At 29.6% G+C, this 18,199-nt stretch overlaps 1 protein-coding gene across 1 annotated transcript in view; it reads left to right on the top strand.

Annotated features, from left to right (window-relative positions):
* The window catches only part of LOC145256412 (V-type proton ATPase subunit C 1-like), a 63,168-nt gene that overhangs the window by 30,111 nt on the left and 14,858 nt on the right, over positions 1-18,199 (top strand). The window contains exons 3-10 of the mRNA XM_080115280.1: positions 307-374; positions 1,739-1,824; positions 6,616-6,710; positions 9,070-9,161; positions 11,653-11,751; positions 15,731-15,799; positions 16,472-16,570; positions 16,688-16,781. Of these exons, the coding sequence (XP_079971406.1) occupies positions 307-374; positions 1,739-1,824; positions 6,616-6,710; positions 9,070-9,161; positions 11,653-11,751; positions 15,731-15,799; positions 16,472-16,570; positions 16,688-16,781 (702 nt within the window). The remainder of the gene's footprint in view (positions 1-306; positions 375-1,738; positions 1,825-6,615; positions 6,711-9,069; positions 9,162-11,652; positions 11,752-15,730; positions 15,800-16,471; positions 16,571-16,687; positions 16,782-18,199) is intronic.

Raw genomic sequence — 18,199 nt, 5'->3', positions numbered from 1 at the left:
TGTGACAATTCCAGGTACCCAACTGCAGTCAATTGGCTTTCTGAGGTTGATTTTGGTCTCCATGATCATTTGTAACAAGTCAACGCCTTTGAAATTTAAAAATTACTTTGATAAGTTCATTTTTATAAAATTGAGTTTATGTAGATCTGAGCATGAACTTGCCTTACACTTGTGGCAAGCGACGTAACTGAAATGGTAACAGAAAAAGTTAGAAGTCAGTCATGAAACTTCTAACCTTAGCATTAAATGAAGACAAAAAATTTAAATAATAATTTATAATTTCATTGGTAATTTTTCTTTGTTTAGGTTGGAACATTGGATGTGTTGGTTGGACTTTCAGATGACCTTGGTAAATTGGACGATTATGTGGAACGGTAAGAATTCTGTTTTTGGTTAAAACAGTTGCACAATATAAAAACTGTTTATCAATTGTTTCCTTTTCCTTACAAAATTTCTGGATCAAATTAAATTTGTAAAATTTAATTTAATTGATGTCCTTGATTTTTAAAGAATCACTGATTTCCTTGCATATTCACAGAAATCGATAAATAATGAAATTATATTGTGTGATTTACCTATTAAGAGTTGAATTCTTGCAATCTTGTTGATTATTTTCTTTACTGACTGTGTAAATTGTACACGTCATAATAAAAGAAATAATATTGATAGGAATAATTTTTCGATTGTGATGTTTACACATACATATATAAAAAAAACAATTCTACAGAAATATTTAAGATGAGGTGAAGTAATTTCCTAAACAGAACAGTTTTGCATCACTTTTATGTCTTTAATTAATTAATTTTGTGAAATTGTAACAATAAGTATTAACCTATTGTTGAAATTTCACAAAAATTGAAGCTACTAAACTTTTATGAAGGGTTTTTCTTTGCCCTCTTTGTGTAAAACTAAATCAAACTAAATGTAGTCCATATTACATTTACACCGAGCAGCTGTGTTCCAAAATTGATATTGATTAGTAAATTTACTTAAGATGAATCTTTCCCATACATACAAATGTATAAGCACATTCACTCGCTTAACTTTGTAGAAATAAAGATTAAATATAAATAAACTAGCTGGAATTTTTACTTTAAACAAACCGGCCAATAGAAGAGAGGGAACTGCTGATTACATGACTGATGCAACGGAGGAACTGTCAACATATTTTTTTCTGTAAAGTGCAAGAAGGGAGAAAAAAATGAATAGTAATTAGGCATTCGCTTTCTTTTATGTTTTTATTTCAATTATTTTTTGTCAATAGGATTTGTTATTGCATTTTTTATTTTTATTGAAATAAAAAATAATCGATTAATAGCAAATAAACTAGATTTTAAAGCCCGTTAAAAATGGGTAAAAGTTATGGTCCATTGACTTAGATGGCTTTATGCCAAACTTCTACAATAAATGTGGTATTGTGGTAACTAATTCCTTATTAATCTCTAATTGTGCATTGAACAGATACCATAATACTTAATTCATTGCACTTTGTCATATCAAAGATCCATACAAAATTTCAACCGGATCAGGCCAGTAGTTTTTGAGAAAAAGTAGAATGGAGTGGCAAAACAAAAAAAAACATAATAAAGATAAATGTATAAGAGAAACATAGACAAGAAGTGTCTGTATAATTTTATTACTGTAAATAATTAAAGTAAAAACTTCAGATTTTTCTTTAATTTCTAACCCTATTTTGTTTATCATCATCTTATCTCATTTGGTTTTGATTTGATCTCAGAGTGACCAGAAAGATTGCGCATTATCTTGGAGAAGTGTTGGAAGATCACAAGGACAACTTGCGTGAAAATCTCAAAGCAGGAGGAGGTAACTCTGTTTTCTTAAAATTTACGATAAAAAATGATGTTTTTTTTTTTGTTTTTTTTTTTAATTTTAAACAAATGCAGCTTAAATGTGATGGATATAGATGCAATAAAATGTTGATTTAATCTCTAATTTTAAAATACAAAATGTTCTCATTTTTGGTCAATGATCTAAGACCACAAAAATTAAATTTTTGAAAATTAAAGAAAATAAATATCCTAATTTTGTTAATATTACTCATCCAATAGGCAAGTATTTCTGCATATTGGTGTAATGTCATAATATTATATCGCAACTTGGAAGTTAAGTGTAGAAATAGATTCCAGATACAATTGTGTATTGCTAGAGGATATTATTAGGATCAACTAGAATCCCATAGGAAAAGTGAATACTTATTGGTTAGCTTAATGATGTCACATGGGGAAAGATTTGAAGTGAAATTTCAGTTGCTGTTCGAATTTTAACAAAGCTATAATTAATATAAACTCCCAAGAAATAGAGCATGATCCTGCCAGAAGCAACTTATGATTGTTCAAATGGAGATCTATCAAGTTAGGGTAGATAAGTCTTGTTTCAGTTAAATTTATTGTTATTTTCTTCAAGAATATACCAGCTTTGAGAGAAAAAGATTTTCATATTTGTCTCTCAAGGTGAACAATACAACCTCATGTGAACATGAAAGTTATTTCATTTTTCATTTGGCTGTTATTCACAAAATGGACATTCTTCTGCACCACTTCTCTGCTACTAATTGGCGAGAGAAACTTCCTGCCTGGAAATGACATTTTGCATTTGGGCAAATGACTGGATAAAAAGATATATGAAGACATGTTTTCTCCATGATAAAGAGTTTTTACGTTGAATGAAGATCTTGCATTTATATTTGTGCTGAACACATGCGCTCAATAAACATTGTTTCATCTGTCAAACTCATGGTCCTCAGATTTTTGGTCCAAATTGTTACCGTTTTTACTCATTAGAAGCTGATTAACGGTTTTATTCTCGAATGGCGAAGACAAAGAGAGTAATTAAGCACTATTAATGATATATCAAAAATTGATTTGTAAATATTTTTTAAAAGACTTTCATTAAAGGCTAGAAAAATTTGTTGCAGTGATAAAAAGAACTCGAATTGAGTTTTGCAACAATTTTAATTGTAACAAAAGGGAGATAAATATTTTCTGAAAATCTTTGAGCAAAACTTAATTTTCACTAATTGTTTTCAAAAACTGTTTTCATTAATTCATTTTCTATAATTTGGATATGTTTATTACTGACATGACAATTCAGTAGATACCATTGGTTTCACTTGAAATTTAATATTTCATTTTTCGAATTTTGCTATAATAATGAAGAAGAACAAAGAACTGTTAAAAATTACTTCCCTTTGTTAATTGACTTATAGCCAGCCATTTTCTCACTATGACTAAATCTCTGAGTAGAACTTAGTAGAATGAATTATAATAAATATGTTCAAAGTAGCAGCAGCAGTGAATATTATAATATATTGATTCTTGATTAACCAAAAGCTCCAATCATCAGACAGACAGAAGTATAGAGAAGCTAGAAGTAACTGTACAAAAGAAATAGTGACAGCTAAGAGAATTTACTGAAACAACCCAAAAACGCATTGAAGCACAAAAATTAGGAACCTGTGATTTCTGGAAAATCTACACTAGTGTGGTAAATGATGGGCAGTCAACAATTCCCCCACTAGTCAACAATCATGAGGTTGTTTGCTCAGCAACCGAGAAGGCTAACATGCTCGCCTGTCGGTTTGCCTCCAACTCTACACTAGACCTTGCTAACCACCTCCTCTCTGACTTTATGGACAGACGCCATGCTATATAATCAAAAAATCACCCCTTCTCAGGTACATGCTATCATAAAAAACCTTGACACTTCAAAAGCATGTGGACCTGATCTTATCTCAGCTGTGCTATTAAAAAAAATGCTCAGCCGAAGTAGCTCCAGTTCTCTCTAAACTTTACAACAAATGCCTTAATGAATCTTGCTTTCCGAACTGCTGGAAAACTGCTTCTGTGGTACCAGTTTTTAAGAATTCTGGCGGAAGAACTGACCCAGTAAATTATCACTCCATTAGCCTCCTTCCACTTTTCGCCAAAATATTGTAATCCATATTTAATCAAGCTCTAGTTCATCACCTTACAGATGCTAAACTTCTGACCGACCAACAAATGGATTAAGGTAAGCCTGTTCCACAGCAGATATCCTAACTGTAATCTCTGAATGTATATACCATTCACGTAACAAAGCAGTGGAGGGTAGAGCGGTAGCTCTAGATATATCTAAGGCTTTTGACAGGGTATGGCATGAAGGTCTTCTCAGGAAAATCAGATCATACGGTATCACTGGACAAATACTTAACATAATTAAATCTTTTTAGATAAGAGAAAAATTCAGGTTGTCCTCGACGGTTGTACATCTACACAATATGATATAAATGCGAAAGTGCCTCAGGGATCTATCCTTGGACCTTTATTATTCCTAATATTCATAAATAACCTCCCTGACAAAATTGCCTCTGAGATGGGTATCTATACTGATGACACCACGCTCTATGACAGGCACGACACGAAAACAAATGAATACATATCTACGGAAATGACAGAAACACTAGAGGATGACCTCCAATCTGTAGTGGAATGGGGAAAAAAATGGATGGTCACATTCAATGCTGCCAAGACTAAACTTGTTTCCTTCAATAATTACAAAAAACCTTCTCTACTGCCAATAGCAATGGCCAAAGATTCATTAACTGAAAGTACTTTTAAACTCCTCAGCCTAACGTTCACAGGAAACATGAGTTGGAACAATTACATTGAGAGCATTGCCAGGACCGCTGAGAGGAAGGTAGGCTCTCTCTATCGTACTAGAAAGCTACTAACGCCCAAAAGTATCCTGTACCTCTATAAGGCCACCATTCGCCCATGTATGGAGAGTATTGTTGTCATATTTGGGCTGGTGCATCTGCTACTAGTCTCTCACTCATAGACAAGGTTCAAAAGAGAGTCTCCAACCTGATAGGTCCTGAACTGTCATCTAAGCTTCAGCCTCTGTCCCACCGACGAAATGTTGCATCCCTCTGCCTGTTCTACAAGTATTTTAATGGTGGATGCTTTGACAAATTGCAAGCACTTGTGCCCCCACGACGTAGACACCCTCGACAAACCCGACAAGCAGCTAAATCCCACCTCTACACAGTAGAGATCCCTAGATGTAAGAGAGTTTTCTACTCCAGTAGTTTCTTCCCCAGAACTGCTAGACTTTGGAACTCCCTTCCGGGTCCCTGCTTCCCCAACTTTACTGACATGCAGAAGTTCAAGTGTAACGTGAACTGACATCTTGTTTCCCAACTCCCTACATAGTATCCCAGTAGCTCATGCCCCTGATAGTAGCCCCCTACACCAAAATGGCAATGTGCCTTGTTTGGGGTGAAAATGTAATTAAAAAAAAAAAAAAAAAAAATCAGTCAAAACACATGAGATACCCACTTCCAAATTTTGCACACAATATAGAAACCCTAACATACTACTTCCCTTACTTCTTTTCTTCCAGTGACAACATGTGTGCGTCTCACAATCCAGCTTGGATCCATTCAGGGATCCGAAAGACTACCAAATACTTGCTCATGATGACAGTTACAAACTACTATTGCTACTGAATGAACACATACAGAAATTCATAGACGCACACACTCTCTCACTAAGAAAACAGACATGCTATTTACGTGCGCACACATCTTCATAATTATTTACTTACACGTACATTGTGCCAACTGAAACAAATGAATCTACTCAATTACTTCTTACACACAAAACAACTCTTTCACCAAAACTTTCTTGTAACTCATTGAATTCTTTTTTTTTATGAACACTTTAATTTGAATTGTTTAAATTATTTTATATGGATAAACTTTGCCATTCTTTCATTTCATAATGTCCGATTCTCTTCAAATGGAGTAGAAGAGTTAGAGTTCTGAGATAAAATATTGATTCACAGAAATGGCGCCTCAAACATTCCTAAAAATATAAACTCGAACTACATTCATTACACAATTACGCTTGTAATATCAGTTTTCAATGTTTAGTATATCTGATTAATGATGGAACCTCAAACCCTCAGTGATTTTTGCTGACACTTATTAAACATGAAATGCCTCATTAACAGTTTGCATTCCACACTTTCTAGCACCAGCCTTGATCCTGAGTTAAAATGCATGAAAAAATGTTTTATACATATTAATACTACTCTTTGAGCGGTGTTAATACGATATCTGAGTACATAAATTTCTATCTTTACCTAACTTTATAGTTAATACAAAGAAAAATAATTGTGAAATTTTGTTGAAAAAAGAATTTGATATTTATGAGAGTAAGTAACTATGATGAATGTATTTATGTATTGTTTTTCTTGGCAAAACCTATTAAAAATGAATTTGTTAAACAAAAAAATAATTCGCTTTTAATGAATGCTGAATTCTCTTTGTGTCTGTTTTTTGCAGTTTATCAAAAAAAAAAAAGTTTATTTAATTTAGAAAAATATATTTAAGCAATGTTTTTTATGTTTATTGCTTCAAATTTAGAAAAAGTGTATTCATTTTTAAAACATCCTGTACGCTTATGAGATACAAACTACTGCCTTAGTAAGGTGTACTCTGCCTATTCCTTTTTAGTCAACCAATCATATGTTTCTACGAACATATGGAGAGATAAACTCTTAAAGCATATCTAAATTATAAATTGCTACTAATTTTTTTGTTTTTACTTTCAGTTGACTTAGTTTCTTATTTGTCTCGGTTTCAATGGGATCTGGCCAAATATCCAATCAAGCAGTCATTACGTAACATTGCTGAAGTCATCTCCAAAGTATGTTTGCTATTTTTATTATTTGATTTGCCTCAATCAATTTCATGAAGTGTTTTTGTCTTAAAAGAAATAAAAAAAAAAAAAGAACAGTTTATAAAAATTCAGATTATTAATGACCCACTTAAAACAAAGATTGACAACATAAAAGATTTTGAAAGAAAATGCAGTTGGGATATTCGTACAAAACAATGTTTTAGTTTATCTACTCATTTGTGAAGTACCTGCACTAAAAATGATTTAATATTTAATAGAAAATATAAACATGTGAAGTTATAGTTAGTAATAGTCATCCTTCATACATATTTTTTTCAAAAGTAAATTCCATATTGCTGCCTTTCATCAATTCAGCTACATTTTTATATTTTCTATTAAATTTTTTTAAATGTTTTTCTTAAGTGTTTAATTTTAAACTAAATTTGAGCCAAATGTATTTTTATTTTCATTAAAGTCATTAATTTTAAAAGTAATTTAATTAAAATTGTGATCTTTAGTATGATGGGCATTTATTTATTTTAAAATTAAATCCTTCCAGTCTGATTATAATCTTAATTTGAAGGGAGTAGAAAATGGACTTTGGGTTTACTTTTGGCATCTTTGTAACTCCCACTTCCCTTATTTTGTCTTTTAGTCTTTTAACCTCAAATTCCATGAGTGAGGTTTCTGACAAAGGGAAAAAATTGCTGTTTTTTCGAGTCAGAATCTGTCCATCTAGCATTTATCGTTGGCTAGTTTTGACCTTGAAGTTGTTTTTTTTTTTTTCTTTTAGGTTTTTATTTCAAGTGGCTTCATGCCTTGTCTGGATGAAAACCATATATTTAAATAACAGAGCTATCTGTTGATTTTTAGTTTAACTCAGCTTTTTTATACTAATGTTTCACTATTTACTAAGTCCAAAATCTGCTTGAGGATAAGGGTCTGGTAGATTTTCAGTTGAATGTTGGTACAGTACTATGAAAGGGTTGAGAATTATGTTTGCTTAATTCACTTGATAATAATTCAACATTTGTTGACATTGGACTTGAAAATGATCATGTTGTAGTTTTTCCAATAACCTTCCTATTCTTGAATCTCAATAATAAACTGAAATCAGTCTACCCTTCTCGATTAAATAAAACTTCTAGTTTGAGATTCACTGATACCAAATCCAACAGACAACTGAAGATGACCCAATAATTTATAAATGGAGATAATCACAACTGAAATGTACAAACATGCCTGACTGTTGGCAAATGTTACAATTTATAACAAAAAAGATTTTAAAGGAAATATAAAAGGAAAATTAATCTCAAATAATTTATTTTCGTTTACCTACTCATATAAGATATTTGCATTGAAAACAATTTCATATAAAATATAAGTATGTGAAGTTACCATTATTATTGACATTTGGTATTTAATAAAAACCTGGCTGACGAATGACTAAATATTAAAGGTTAATATTAACAGTAACTTAGATGTTTCTATTTTCAACTAAATATTGTTTTAATGTAAATACATCACACATGAGTAGATTAGCTAAAATAAATTGTTTATAATTAATTCTCCAACATTTTATGACACCAATACTTTGTCAAAAATTGGAAATATAATTATTAAAAACAAAATTTTAAATTAAAATAATTTCAAATTTTGTTTAAATTTGCATGCAGTTCCAAGTTCATGTTGTTTAACAGCTATTCCCATTCAATATGAGATAGACATGTCTATTTTTTCACAGTTAGGCAGCAAACACTTTTTATATGAAAAACAAGTATTGTAGTCAGTGTTGTCTTACAAGTCTTTCAAATGAGCAATGTATGCCATGTAAGAATCGGTTAATAGTTTTGTCTCTTAAAACTTTCAATCAGCAATTATAAAGGTTTTAAATGGGTAATCTTCATGCCAGTCGATCATATGTCCTTGGTGATCAGTTTGACATAACGTGGGACATTTTGAAGTTATTAGCTTTGTTTTTGTTTGTCTGAAGTATGAATCTGTGTAGTCCTAGGAGGCCCAATTCCAGGATTTATCTTTACTCTTTAAGAAGTGGTTTATTGCTAATTTCTTGAAGCACTCCTATCGAGGAATATCAATAGAGCTGCTGAGTAATTTTTTGTAAACAAGAATTACTTTTAATTCACTGGCTTTTAAAATCTCACTCAACCTTGTGTCTAAGCAATTGAAGAGGAAGCAAATAAATATATTAATTTTATATGCAAATCCAATGAAAACGATGACATTTTGATGTTAATCTCCAAATTCATCAATTATACTCAACAATTGTGTAGAGCATAAATCAATAGTTTTAAAAACAGATTACATTGCATTCCCATCAATGCTTTCTATTAACTGAGTTTAACTCTTACCTTTTTTATTCCAGCAAGTCACTCAAGTAGAAACGGATTTGAAAACCAAATCCAATTCCTACAACAGTTTGAAAGGAAATCTTCAAAACTTGGAGCGCAAAGCAGTGTACGTACATTTTTATCATTTTTGTTGCAATTTTAACATTGTGTCATACATGCAACAACCGAATCACTGTAATCATTGGAGAAACATTAAAGTTCACAAATTATTATTCATAAATTAGCTACTAGTTATTACTCCTATACATGCCTCTGCCATGATTTTCCCATTTCAGGATACGCAACACTTTCCCTTCAAACGCAAGTTGGATTTGTCAAAGCATAAACATTGTATTCATTTAATTTGTTTAGTAGGCCAAACCTTGTTCTCTGGAGATACTGTAGAAACCATTAATCACCAATTTTCTATTCTGAACTCTTAAATTACATCTGAGAGGACACATAAGCAATTCGATACACAATGTTTGAAGTTCTGCCTTTTGATGATAAAATGCAGAGGAATTTTTGTTAAAAATTAAAATCCAGAGAAGTCTAAAATAGATGTGTTCAAACAATAATCTATATATGGTGATATCAGAAATTGAAAGAAAAAATGGATGAAAAATTTTAAATAAATTATAAAAAAATACATCTGAAACAACAAAAATTGGAAAATAGCAAATGAAAAAAGAACCATTTCTTGTAATTATATTGCATAATTTTTTAGATGAGAATTGATAATTTGAACTATTTGAACAACTGTTTTTGCATGTTATTCTTACAAACATTTCAGCCATAGTAAACTACACATCTAAAAAAATATGAATCTGTTCAATCCTCCTAACCTTCATACTAGAATTGTCTGTAAGAACCCATGGCACAACTGCTAAGTAATAATCAGTTCTAAGTAAGTCTTCTAGATGCTGAAGGTTCAATCTTCAGTGCAGATAATACAAATAATACCATTACGAATTAAGATTTTGACATGGTTATAGCTAATGGAATGAGAGTAAAAAGCAAGCTACCCATATGGATAAAATAACTGGTTCTGTTCAAAATACTATACATATTCCAGAGTTTGCGAGAAGACGAAGATTCCCAAATTCGACAAGATGAGGTTACATCAGCTAAAATGTGTGAATAGATGAGAACAGTATTTTGAATAATCTAAATAAAAGATTTCTTATAAGTGGCATCCAACATTTCAGCCATTCAAAAAATAAAAAAGTGCATTAAATTTTATGTGATAATAAAAAAACTAGTTATATGTACAATTTTTCTATAAACCATGAGTTTTTAAGTTTTAATTCCAATAAATATCTGATTAATAGTAAATAAGTAATATTTCATCTGGGTTACATTTAAGCAAGAAAGACGTGATTTTATCATGGTTTTATTAATATAAAGATAATTAAATCATAAACATTAGCAGAGAAGAGATCAACATATGTTTTGGAATAAGTGTAGTTGAATAACAAAAATCTCCATTCGTTCTGTTTTACATGAATAACATTGCTTCACCATAATCTTAACATCTTATTATTTTATTAAATCTTCATTCTTTATTAGACTGTTATCACCACACACTGTCCCATTCATAGAGTTGGTAGGGAGAATTAAATGTCCTAATTTGTCTAAGCCTAGACCATATACATGGCCATCTGACCATAACAAAATTTCAATCACTCATAGTGTTTCAATCCTTTTTTTTTTTTTTTTTTTTTTTTTTGCTTGTTGTCATATGATTTGTTATGCGATTTTTTTTTTTTTTTTTTTTTTCATCTGTAGTTCATGATATGACCTTAAAATGCATCTAGTGATGAATTCCTACTTTAGGAGCCTTTAGGGATATGAAGGCATCCTTTAGTTGTCATTGCATACAATCTGACCCAATATGGTAGTATCCATCAGAACCCTATGTATGGTTTAAATAGAAGTTACTATCTACAACTATTTTGTTTACAAACCAATGTCATACAAAAATTATAGTTTCAATAGAAAATAATGATTGACATGCTTTAAAACCTAACAATTGTTTTCTTAGCTACTCTATTATAATTATTGCGTTTTACTGTAAAAAATTACTCTTTATAAACAGTTTTTTTAACAATGAAATATCAGACTTATTCAATTTTCATAAAATTTGTTACATTTATTCAATAGATTATATATTTTATAAGGAACAACATATTTTACTATAAAACTTTATGCAAAACATTTGTCAGTTCAGTATAGCGAGTTGCTTAATCTGAAAATAAAATGTTATATTTTTATACATTTTTTTATACAATTTCCCCTAGAAATTGCATTTGTAGCAAAAGAAATTATTTCAGATTGAAAACATGAGCTTTAAAAATAATATTTAATTTGTTGTTGCCTGTTAAAAGAATTTTTATATAATTTTTTTTTATATAATAACACTTGATGAGCTGAAAAAACTCAGGATCTGAAAAAAGCATTTCTTCTCCTAGTATGATTTAACCTCGTTCAGAGGTAGCTAGCAATGACCCCAAACACTATTTTACTTTTTGTTTATTTCTTAATCCAAAACATGTTCTTATTCTTCATTTTTAAATGTTTGAATTTTCACAAATTGTTAATTTTTTTTTTTTTTTTAGTGGCAGTTTGCTGACTCGAAATTTGGGAGATATTGTGAAGAAAAATGATTTTGTACTTGATTCTGAATATCTTACAACACTTCTTGTTGTGATTCCTAAGTAAGTATATTTTTATCTTTAGATTTTTTAATTTAAAACTAGCAGAACTACTCAATGTTGTCCAAGTGGAGGTGTAGAATCTACTATGTAAATACTACTAAAATTCAATATGGTGCTGTAACTAGTATTTAAGCTGATGAGAACTTTGCTCATTTGATTTCAAAGTATTGAATTTGGCAATATTTACATACCAATTTGATATGATATGACTTTACATACCAATTTGATATGATATGACTTTACATACCAATTTGATATGATATGACTTTACATACCAATTTGATATGATATGACTTTACATACCAATTTGATATGATATGACTTTACATACCAATTTGATATGATATGACTTTACATACCAATTTGATATGATATGACTTTACATACCAATTTGATATGATATGACTTTACATACCAATTTGATATGATATGACTTTACATACCAATTTGATATGATATGACTTTACATACCAATTTGATATGATATGACTTTACATACCAATTTGATATGATATGACTTTACATACCAATTTGATATGATATGACTTTACATACCAATTTGATATGATATGACTTTACATACCAATTTGATATGATATGACTTTACATACCAATTTGATATGATATGACTTTACATACCAATTTGATATGATATGACTTTACATACCAATTTGATATGATATGACTTTACATACCAATTTGATATGATATGACTTTACATACCAATTTGATATGATATGACTTTACATACCAATTTGATATGATATGACTTTACATACCAATTTGATATGATATGACTTTACATACCAATTTGATATGATATGACTTTACATACCAATTTGATATGATATGACTTTACATACCAATTTGATATGATATGACTTTACATACCAATTTGATATGATATGACTTTACATACCAATTTGATATGATATGACTTTACATACCAATTTGATATGATATGACTTTACATACCAATTTGATATGATATGACTTTACATACCAATTTGATATGATATGACTTTACATACCAATTTGATATGATATGACTTTTCATCCAATTCCAATAAATGTTTGTGAGTAATGTGTGTACGTTTTATATGACATCTGGCTAGTAAAACCTCTTCTTGCCTTTCTGTAGCATAGTGGTCCAGTCATTAATAGTTGGCGAAATCTCATCTTATTGCTTTGCATTTATCCTAAGATTGTGTGCTTATTTAGAATTATACTTATTAAAAAAAAATAAAATACAGAAAAATATTTTTGATGTACATTACTTATCATAAAACAAAAATGTCATATACCAAAGTTGCGTGAATTGATCAAGGAGTTTTTTTGGGTTTTTTTTTTTTTTTTTTTAACTAAGAAGATTAAATTTTATGACTAAGGAAGACATAGTGACCCTGAATCGGCCATGTTTTTGATCCAGCATAAATATGGAGAGACAACTCAATTTGAGTTATCAAGATCAAATTCAACCCTATAAAGAATACATTTAGTATTAGAATCACTAAAAATTGTCAAGTTGTATTTTCTTGATTAAAAAAAAAAATTACTTAATGTACATGCTTTTTTGAATATGATATCTTCGTTCCGTGACAAGAATAATAAAGATTTTTCTGTATTTTTGTATTTTTTAATAGTGTAATTCTAAATATGGAATCCTAGTATTGGCAGACATCATGTTCAGTGATTCTTTTGCTGGTCTGTCCACTTTTTCATTTCTACGAATGCTGACATGACTCTGTATTCAACATAATTTAATTTTACACTGTTTTTTGTTAAAGATGGAGGTGATCATAATATTTTTATGATTAAAAGGTTATCCATAGTTTTGTACATCAGTGCATACAGTCAAACACATTATTATATGGTCAGTATCTGCAATAAATCCAAAGGAAATTTTACAATTTGAAAAATTTAAAGGCACAAATGCAAATAAAAAAAAAAAAACATGGATGGTTGATATGTAGTAAAACAAACCAAAACCAAACATACCAACTATTGAATCACTTTAGGTGTCAATTTGATTCTACATACCCCCATCCCCTCAGTACACAAACATAATGGTCTTTGGTTAAAGATTAGTTTCTTCTTGCCTGATTGATTGTGAGGAAGTAATCTGGACAATGCCCAAATGGATTTTGTTTACATGGGCTCATCAATGCTATGTCAAGGCATCTGATTGGCTAATGAGACAATTACCCAGAGATAAACCTGTGATGCTGATATTGGCCAGAGAGTTTCTTATTTTCCTATTCATGTGGCCCTTATCTTTATAACATTGTTTCTAGGTTCTTTCTTGTAAGCTTCTGATTTGCAAATGTGACAATATGGGTTTTGGCTAAGATGTCGGAGATCGCTGCCTTGACAAGATGATGTTCTCAATCTTCAGAATCTATGTGTGCAACTCCAAATTGCAACATCAGCAATATCTACCTATCAACTATTGGAGCATTTTGTCAATGAGTATCAATTGAATTCTAGAGGAGGAAATTTCTGTGTTTTAAGTTTGATTTAAAGTAAACATTAATTGAAAATGTATAAGAAATGGATGTGTAAGATAATTTAGTTGCAACATGTTCTCCCTTAAAAAAAAGAAATGAGATAAATCTACAGAAATACAAATCTACTGAATTACGTTAGTGTATCTACTGTCGGATTGAACATATACACAATATTATGCCAGACGATGCAGCAATTCAAGGTGCTATATAACTTATCATGGATGCTGCCTTCACTGTTGGAGTTGTACTAGTTGAGTATATCTTCTAGGTTGTAGAAAGAGTCTGTTACTTCCAGAAATGTTGTCATCCAATACCATCTCTTTTTGGGAACAACTGTCAATAAGGTGTGTTTATCCCAGACATCTCATCAACTTGAAGTTAAGGTGTGGGCCTACCACACTTTTTGTAAACCCATAACAAATGATTAAAAATAAAATCGGCATCTATGGTACCTGATAATTGACAAATAGCAACATTCCCTTTTACAGAGACAGAAGGAATTACTACCCATGTGACAAAAATAAATTTTTCATTATATTAAAAATATCCATAAAAGATTCCATGGCTTTAAAAATTGGTAATAATTTTATCAAAAAGTTATGATGGGAAATTTGTCATTATAATTAAGGTATGATTGTGATAGAAGGTCCATCTGAGTCCGTATTCGAAATAATTAAATAGGATGCACATCTGGTTCATACATGAAATAAGTAGATGACAATAGACGACATTGAATATTATCAGAAAATGTTTTTTGTTTTTTGCTGAAAAGGAATTAAAAACAGCTTAAAAGTCAATCTTTACAAGAAGGGCATCACACATGATTTTATTGTTGGCGAGTTAGAAGATTCTACAACAGAACTTCCAGTCAGGATGCTCTTAAAACTCCAACTCATTGAAAGTGAGAAACAAACAGACTGAGTAGAAGTTCAGCAACTTGAATTTTTGCGCCAAGACATCTGATTTGCTGATGAGACGATTATTGAAATAAACCTGTCTATTTACATTGAGAGGAAATACATTAAAATATGTGACTGAGACGAAGTAAAAGTTTATTTAATTTTTCTATTGAAATTATTTGAAAATGTATAAACTTTAATTGTATCCAAAGATTTACTTAAAATGTTGAAGAATATTTTATCTTAAACAATACTGTTTAATCTTAAGAGGAGTAATCAGTTTTTAAGTAAATTAACATGTTATCAGAATGTCAACTAGAGATGAATAAAAATCAACTTTTTTTATAAAAAAAAAGGTAAACTATTTAAATTAAAAATGAATGAGGAAATTAATTTATATGCGTGAAATAATAATTTATTGTATCCCCCCCAGAAAATTTATATAAAGATAAAGAGTATTAAAATTTGTGAATTGTGGGTGAACTTAGCCATTTCAATTTTATTTTCTCTTTCATATGCACAGTATTAACAAATGAGTGAAAAACTTATAATGAAATAACTTTTCTTTATCAGAAGCCACTCAGTGGATTGGAAGACAAAATATGAAACTTTAACAGATATGGTTGTTCCTCGCTCAAGCAGGTAAGTTTTTATTTTTCAGCAATATCATCTTAAATTCAGTTTCTTTGACGTACATGAAGTTTTTTAAAAGCAACTGAAACTCTTGAAAATACAAATAAAATGGAGTTTTACATGTAGTAAAAAAAAAAAAATGAAACTGAAATTCATCAGAATAATAAAAGCAATAATCATTTAGTTTTATCATAAAACTAGCAGGGCTATCCAATGTTACCCAGGTGAAAGGATATCATACTGCTCAAAACATTGTGTATAAATAAAGAAAAATCTGTATGATGTACATACCAAGGACTGAAAGAAAATTTCATATTCCTAAAAGCATGATGTTTGAATCATAACACACTAAAAATTTTGCTCCATTTATGTTAATGACTTTAGTTTCTTTTATTTTATGGATTCCATTATTACTTAGTGTGTGTACATGCATGTGGGTCGTAACATCTGTTGTTGACACAGATTAATTTTTCTGCAGTAATTTCTATTTCTTAAATATTTCCGATATAAGTTTAGGATAATAACAGAGGAGGTTATCAAGTTATCAACTGGATTCCCAATAAAAACTAACATGTAATTATTTGTTAGATTTTTTAATGTTTCAATTATATGAAGAAAAAACAAATGCATTTAAAATTCGATTTTTAATAAAATCGAATTTTGTCTTTTTTTTTTCCACAGAATTCTCTTTGATGATCCTGAGGGAGACAGTGTTTTATGGTCTGTTACTCTTTTTAAGAAAGTTGTCGATGAATTCAAACATCATTGCAGAGAAAACAAGTAAGTTATAACTATCTTTCTCACGTTAAATGAATACTAAATTGCCAAATTCAGTTTAAATATAGAATATTGTCAAACACAGAAAGGATTCATAATTTCTCAAATTTTTTTATTCAGATTCTCTGTTCGAGATTTCACATACAATGAAGAAGAGTTAATTGCAGGCAAGAATGAATTATCAAAACTTGAAGCTGACAAGAAGAAACAATTTGTAAGTTTGTTTTATTTTTTACTTGTGTTGTTTTTTAAAAACATTAAAACAAAATTAAATAATTCATTGTTGGTATTGTGCTTGAATTTATGAATAATTTACATTCTACTTTTTCTGAGATACAATAGTAATTTACTGCAAAAAAAAAAAAATTTTAAGTAAAATTTCAGTTTGCCAAGTTTTTTTGTAGATGAAATAATAAAATAAATTAGAAAAAACATTTTCTACAAATCCAACAAATATTTCTTTTCTAATTGAGTCGAAAAGAAAGTTTATAAAATTTTGTTTTTTACACAATATAAAAACAAATGTCTGCATTATGAAAGAAAATGTGTGAAGTACACAATGGCTGGTTGTGATGAAGATGTTATCTGGTTGATGCATGTTTTATCAGTAGTAGTAGTTGTAGTAAATTCAGCAGAAGAGGATGCAAAAAATATTTGGTGCTATTTAGAATTACATTTATTTAAAAAACAAAAATACAGAAAAAATCTTTGTATGTTCTTATCATGGAATGAAGATGTCATATTTGAAAATTAACATAAATTGACAAAGTAGTTATTTTTTTAACAAAGAAAATAAAAGTTTACGATTTTTTTAGTGATTTTTATTACTAAATGTATCCATTATATGGCTGAATTTAATTTTCATACTTCAAATTGAGTTGCCTCCTCCTAATTTATACTGGATCAAAAACATGGCCAATCAAAAATCACTACATCTTGCTTAATCATAAATTTGATTTTCTTAGTTAAAAAAAAGCTACTTGATCAATTTACATGATTTTTAGAATATGACATTCTCATTCCATGACGAGTATGTACACCATAAAGAGTTTTCTGTATTTTTGTTTTTTAATAAGTGTAATTCTAAACAAACACCAAATATTTTTATTAAAGATGTGAGCTCTTCACTTTTTTAACAGAATTTTGCTTCTTTTTTATCCTTATAAGAATAGATTTTGTCATTCACATTTTTTAGACATAAATTGTGGAATTTTTCTTATTTCAAAAGATCAAACATTAATTAATTTTTAAAACGGATACAATGACTGCTAATTGAAACCTTGAGATCTTCTGTCAGAAATTCTACAATTTGAACTATTTAAATTTTCTTATTAAGTTTAAAACATTATCTCGAGAAAATAATTATAGCTTTGGCATGACATCATGGGTTTATGATTTATGTTATGCCTCCAATTATGAATTCAAGCATAAGTGATAATATGGGAAGACCTTATCAATAGTATTGTAAATTTTGTTAATAGTCCAAAACTATTTTGCTTTAATTACATATTGCTATTGAAAACCAATTCAATATTTAATGTATACTAAAATTTGAATAAATAGGACACACAATTCTTGTTCAGAAAAAACAGATTTCTGTTAAATCGCTAAAGCTTTCCGTGCATATTAGTT

The sequence above is a fragment of the Euprymna scolopes genome, chromosome 32 (assembly GCF_053919585.1).
Source record: "Euprymna scolopes isolate OS-2025 chromosome 32, ASM5391958v1, whole genome shotgun sequence".
NCBI classification, from domain to species: domain Eukaryota; kingdom Metazoa; phylum Mollusca; class Cephalopoda; order Sepiida; family Sepiolidae; genus Euprymna; species Euprymna scolopes.
Note: the sequence above shows the minus strand (reverse complement) of the source record. Positions and strands in the feature narration are given on the sequence as shown.